At 40.2% G+C, this 6,283-nt stretch overlaps 2 protein-coding genes across 2 annotated transcripts; both read left to right on the top strand.

The window, feature by feature from the left end:
• Positions 1-1,190: 1,190 nt before the first annotated feature.
• Positions 1,191-3,873, top strand: LOC116378559 (dual specificity mitogen-activated protein kinase kinase 4-like; the record flags this gene model as incomplete). The annotated part of the gene is made up of 4 exons (XM_031840449.1): positions 1,191-1,301; positions 2,027-2,175; positions 2,377-2,422; positions 3,065-3,873. Coding segments are annotated over 4 exons (420 nt in total), but the record flags the coding sequence as incomplete, so codon positions are not given.
• A 648-nt stretch (positions 3,874-4,521) lies between these two features.
• LOC116378558 (zinc phosphodiesterase ELAC protein 2-like) lies at positions 4,522-6,271 on the top strand (the record flags this gene model as incomplete). The annotated part of the gene is made up of 4 exons (XM_031840447.1): positions 4,522-5,029; positions 5,183-5,233; positions 5,347-5,417; positions 6,145-6,271. Coding segments are annotated over exons 1-4 (596 nt in total), but the record flags the coding sequence as incomplete, so codon positions are not given.
• Between the last annotated feature and the right edge of the window lie 12 nt (positions 6,272-6,283).

Genomic DNA, 6,283 nt, shown 5'->3' with positions numbered 1-6,283 from the left:
GACATTCTTTCTTGCAGCTCTGTCGACCCACTTCTCTGTGAAGGAACACGCTGCTCACCTGAGGGCTGATGATGGCGTTTGGTGCAGGTGAAAACATGCCCAGAGGTGATGAGCTGTCTCGGTATTATCAGTGGGAGGGGAGGGGGGGTGTTTCTGCAGAGGCGGATTCGTTTTGACCCAGTTTTGGTTGTGAACACCTTGTTTCCTTCTTGTAGTGAAGTCTGGAACTAAAATAAACATTTTGAGCGACCTACGCAGGCTTTAACAACACTTTTCACATCATAAAACTCATTAAAAGTTATTCATGATCCGCTTCATACTGCACAAGTGTGAGGCCGACAAACTACAGATGAATTCAACAGTTAACTCACCATGAAACTCCCCCAGTTGATCACTTACATTAATTATGTGCTGCTTTAAAAAGGTTCCCAGAACATAAACGTGAACATCGGATAAAACCAGGTTCAACATTCTTGTTTCATGTTGACTTCTTCGATTTGAAGGTTTTTGCAGAAGGAGAATCAGGATGTCTCTTTGTGTCACTCCATAAATCAGAAAATACTGTCAACACACCTACAAAAATCCATTTCTCCATGTTTTTATTAATAAAATGTCGTATAAATCAGGCCTTTAAAACGTATCAGTGGATACCTTTAGTGTCTCTTAGCGCTGAGGAAAGATTTCAACACACACAGTGACATCTGGTGGTTCATAGAACTCGCAGCAGACGGCGGACGAAGCACAACATTCACTCTCCTGACAACAAGAAGAAGAAGCCTTATTCAGTACTGTGATGTATACATCCTGCACTGTGTTATTGTGCAATGTACTGCAGTGAAATGATTAGTACATGCATTGTTTATTAAGCCTATGTATAGAATACTTAATGTTTACTGTCCACTGTGGGTGATTTATTGATATTCATTCACATATTTTACTTAATAGATGAAATGTTCTCATTCTTCTCAATGATGTTTGTATCATCAGAGCTCAACGTTCAGCTAAATAACTGAAGCACCGTTTTAATAATAGAGTTCATTCTGTAAACATGTTGATTTAAAGAGTTCTTCTGCTACACGAACACGTCGCTGCTCTTATTTACCTGAAATGTGTCGTCTATATCAAACACTCGTGTCTTTGAGAGTCCAGCGTGGATTTTATTTATCCGTCTACTTTTGTTTTGAAACTTTAACGTGAATCTGTTTCCTGTTTGTTTTTTCCAGCCGGAGCGAATAGACCCGAGCGCGTCCCGGCAGGGCTACGACGTCCGCTCAGACGTTTGGAGTTTGGGAATCACGCTGGTGAGTCTGAACACTGAACACTCGCATATTCATAGGAGTTATACTAACGTCGTCATTTAACCGTCCTCATTGTTCAGGATTCACATTTGTGTTTAAAGTACATGATGTTTGTACCCATCATGTATACTTTGATGAATACACATCATTTATTAAATAGCACCTCTGCTTTTTCTCCTGGAAGTTTAATGTTTTCGTATATTGTTTATGATATTAGTGGAGGTGATCGTTATTTACTTTACTATAAAACACTCTTGAAGGAGATCAGGAGCTCCAGTGATTGTTTTCGATTTAATTGAAGAAGGACCGAAGGAGCTGATTGCCTGCCGACCTTCTGCACATTGTTAGAGTGATTGTTTTTTTATTGCTCATTATGGGATGCCAGGTCTGCTTACAAATAGGTGACACATTTTGAAACATGAAACTCGTTTAATTTTCTCACCCTCCTGCAGGATGCTGCATCATTCTGGTAGTTTACAGCTCAATAACATCTGATTTAATGTGACGAAGAAGTGAAATAATCAGTGAACCGTATATACAGTATGTACTGTGTATAAACAGGTTGTTTACCACCACTGTGAGGTGCTGGAAAAGCTTGAAAATGCACTTTGAAAAGAGCTTGAATTTGATTTTGGAGAGGGTGCTGGAGTCCTTCTGATGTCCCTTCACACCTGGTGTGTGGTGTTTGAGCAGCGGTGTACCTGATCCCGTTGTCCCGTGTCTTCCAGTACGAGCTGGCCACTGGGAGGTTCCCCTACCCGAAGTGGAACAGTGTGTTCGACCAGCTGACCCAGGTGGTGAGGGGAGACCCGCCGCAGCTCAGCAACTCGGAGGAGAGGCGCTTCTCTCCCAAATTCATCTCCTTTGTCAACGTGTGGTGAGGAAATTAATCAGCAATACTTCCCTGAAAAAAATATTGAAATGATGTTCTTACGTCAGGAAATCAAAAACCTGTTTCCAGTTGGTTCCTTGAGAGCAGATTCCAGCTGGACTCCAGACTCCAGCCACCTGGTGGACAGATGGCTGAACTGCAGCTTCCTCCTCCTAACACTTGTTTTATTTTTCATCCTCTCTGCAGCCTTACAAAGGACGAGTCAAAAAGGCCAAAGTACAAAGAGCTACTGGTAAATATCCGCTTAAGATGTTTACAACCGAGTTAATGGACGACTTTGGTCCTTTTCAACCCTATTTTCCTCGTGTTTTTGTATCCAAGTCTTTTGAAACACGTCCATTATTAAAGGAATTAACTCCTCGCTGTATACGTACGTCCACTGATGGGCTCAGGTTGTTACTAGACAAGTGTCTGAAAGAATTATGGAAAGAACCCTGAAGAGAAATAAGATGTTCTTTTATACAACAGTGGAAACTTAAGTGAGAGGAGTGACGGTGTTATTTAAAAGAGTTTCAATATAATGGGGGAATATTTAGACTTCTCCTTGTGCGAGACTCCGTTAGACTCGATGACAAACAGACTGGATCAAACGTAAGGTAAAGAAAAATCAATCTGAGTCTGTCAGCATAAAAAAAAAAACAGCACGTTTATCATCCGTACATTGACGGTGAGGATTGATTACATTGCAGCACGTTGAGCAGCTGCAGCGTTTTTCGCTCGATGCTGAAGCAATTAAATAAAGTGTTCGTCACTTAGACACAGAAACATGAGGAAACGCCCTTTAGATCCAGTCACAAGAGCTCTTATTTTTGTCTTGCATTGTTCTTTTTTGTTTGTATCGTAACTCGACTTTTTCCTCTTTGTCCTCTTCCAGAAAGATCCGTTCATCCAGATGTACGAGGAGCGCTCGGTGGACGTGGCGAGCTACGTGTGCCGGCTCATGGATCAGATGCCGACGTCTCCCAGCTCCCCGATGTACATGGACTGATGGCAACGCACCAATAAATATATTCACCAAGTCTGCAACAGTAAAACACACTTAAACAAAAGAAAAAGAAGACAAAGACGAGAAAGTGAACAAAACTAAATCCTTGTGTACATTTGCTTGGTCCCCTTATTGCAGTGTTAAAAAGAGAATTGTAAAAAAACAAACACTAAAAGAACTCACCATTTGCAATAACAGTAGTGTTCATTTCACTCATGTCTGTATAATATATCAACACTTCTGTTTCTCTCTTGTTCACACACATACTCTCTCTCTCTCTCTCTCTCACTCTCTCTCTCTCTCTCTCTCTCTCACACACACACACACACACGTGTAAGTATAGTAGCAGCGGAATCAATCATATGGTCTTGACTCATCTTAATGAGGACACACCTCTGTGGTTAGTACAGTGATTTAAAAAATAAAATGAATAATAATAATGTCAAACTTGTATTTATGGAACCAAAAAAAAACAAATCACTTCAACATACTGGAATCATGCTCTTTGTGAATTGTCCCACCTCTTCCATGTGCGTAACTGAAAGCATCGTGTTTGGTATCTTAATGGAACTTTGCTTCTCTGGGTATAAAGCAGTTTAAAAAGTGTCGGTGGTCCGAATCATGTTAGACCTGCAGTCCAGTCCTCGCTGTACAGTGGACTATATGCTGATGTATGAATAAAGGAGGAGAAAGGACACGTGTGTGTCTGTGTTCTTTGGATGGGTTGAACTTAAAGGGTCAGTGTGGAGGATTCAGGAGATCTATTAGCATAGAGGGAATATAATAAGTATGTTTCATAAGATCAGAATCAGTGTTTTTGTTAGTTTAGAATGAGCTCTTCATATCTACGTAGGGATTCTACAGAGCAGTAGAACGTTTTGGGATTCAGGAGGAACTTGTTAGTGTTTATATGTTTGGGGTCTTAGACCAAAAGAATAACATGTATGAATGTTGAAATTTGGCGTTGTTTCCCTTTAAATATATTTTAAATCTAAAAGTTATAGTTGAAACCTTAATGTGATGGCTTCAAATGGAAAATACTGTACGGCAGTTGAAAGTTTCTACTCAATTCAGTTCTTTATTGGTATAAAAAGTAAAAAAAAAACAATGTTAAGGCTTCAAATTACACAATATGAATATTAACACAAAATGTATATATATATACATATATTATATATATATATATATGTAATATTTATCAGCTAATTTGGTATACAGCAACCTGCACCAGTAACTTACTGGAGCTATCCCCGCCTCCTTCTCTTGAAACGCCGCTGTGATTGGTCCACAGACCTGGATAATAACTACACCGACCAATGAGCGTCAAGATTCCGGAACGTCATCATTAGATGCCGGAAAAAGTGTCACATGTGTGAACCAGCCTCTAAAGTCCTGCTGAATGTGCAACCAGCTACCTTATTCTTCATTTAAAAAGCGTGGAAATGTACAAACGAGTGTTAACTGACTAATCGGCGCTGGTTGTTTGAATCATTGCAGTGTATTTATTATGAATACGGTCCGTTTGAAGCTCAGGTCCTTCACGCTCCTGTTTATTAAAGGCAGAGCTCTCTCTGCTGGTCCTCCGGCTGTCGCAAGCTGTCATCTCCCTCTCCAACGGACTGTTTTCCAGTTGTTCCAAACAATGGCTACCAATGACAACAACCCCCCGGAGACGAGACAGCCGTTGGGTATGAAGAAGGCCAACCACAAGGAGCCGCTGCGGCGGGTGAAGACCAAAGAGAACCGGGTAAAGCGAGGGGACGTTCACGGACCGTCCACGGTGTACGTGCAGGTGGTCGGTGCTGGAAGCAGAGACAATGCGGCGTCGCTCTACGTCTTCTCCGAGTACAACAGGTAACTTATACACAAAGGAGTCTTCAGTAGGCCATGCTTTTACTTTGAAACATGGGCTGTGTAAAGCCTCCTAAAGTCACATGTGACAAAAATAAACGAGCTACAAAGTGTTGCAGGTTAAATAAAGTGCTGACTAACTCTCCTCTGCTGCAGATATCTGTTCAACTGTGGTGAAGGAACACAGAGACTCATGCAGGAGCACAAGTGAGCTGGTTTAATGTGTTAAATACATATGTTTTGTTTTAAATCGTCTTATTCTGATGGACGGAGACGGAGAGCATTAACGTCATTAACGTCTTCATGTTTTCATCCGACAGACTGAAAGCTGCTCGACTGGACAACATCCTCCTGACCAGACTGAGCTGGGACAATGTGGGAGGTTTATCCGGTCAGTAACATCCGAATAACAATAAAGTAACAACATTACAACTTTAATATTCAAATCCAAATGTGTTTGTAAAGCAACACATCATAGCTACAAAAGCAGTTAATCAGAATCAGAACCGTTTATTGCCATGGTACAAGGAATTTGACATGACGGGAGGTGCTTAACATTCAACAACAACACAGTGCAAAGTAGAAACATATTACAATGTACAGGAGTATATAAAATATAAAATAAAGTGCACAAACAGTGTTAAGAGTGTTTTACATAAAAACAGAAACATAGCAGCAAATAAACAGACATCCATCCAGACGTACATACAAACAAGCAAACTGTACAAATACGATGTGCTTATTAAAGAAATCGTTATAAACTCAGTTTTTTATGAGATTTACTGAGGAGTCGGACCAGCCAGTGTTTGGTAAAACAAAGAGGAGTTTGAATTTTATTCTGAAAGCAACAGGAAACCAATGAAGGTTATAGAAGACTGGAGTTAAATGTTCTGTGTATATATTTTATTTATTTTAAGTTTACGTTTTAAAGAACACTTCCATCATTTAGACATTTTTATTACATAAAACATGAGCAGATTCATATTATAAGAAAGCAAACACAGAAATGTTAACGAACACACTTTTTAATCTCAAAGTGTAGCGGTTAGCTTTACACACAGAAGATGAGTGTGATCAATAGAATCAATGAATATCTGAGATTTATTCTTCTTCTGCAGGGATGATATTAACCCTGAAGGACACCGGTGTTCCAGAGTGTGTCCTCTCTGGACCTCCACAGCTGGTGAGAAACCCGACCTACACTGTACCGTACATATTCAATACTGTCTTTACATATTCAATACTGTATTATTCAAT

The sequence above is a fragment of the Anarrhichthys ocellatus genome, unplaced genomic scaffold (assembly GCF_004355925.1).
Source record: "Anarrhichthys ocellatus isolate YVR2014 unplaced genomic scaffold, GSC_Weel_1.0 scaffold2792, whole genome shotgun sequence".
NCBI lineage: Eukaryota > Metazoa > Chordata > Actinopteri > Perciformes > Anarhichadidae > Anarrhichthys > Anarrhichthys ocellatus.
This window is presented reverse-complemented; position numbering and strand designations above follow the sequence as displayed.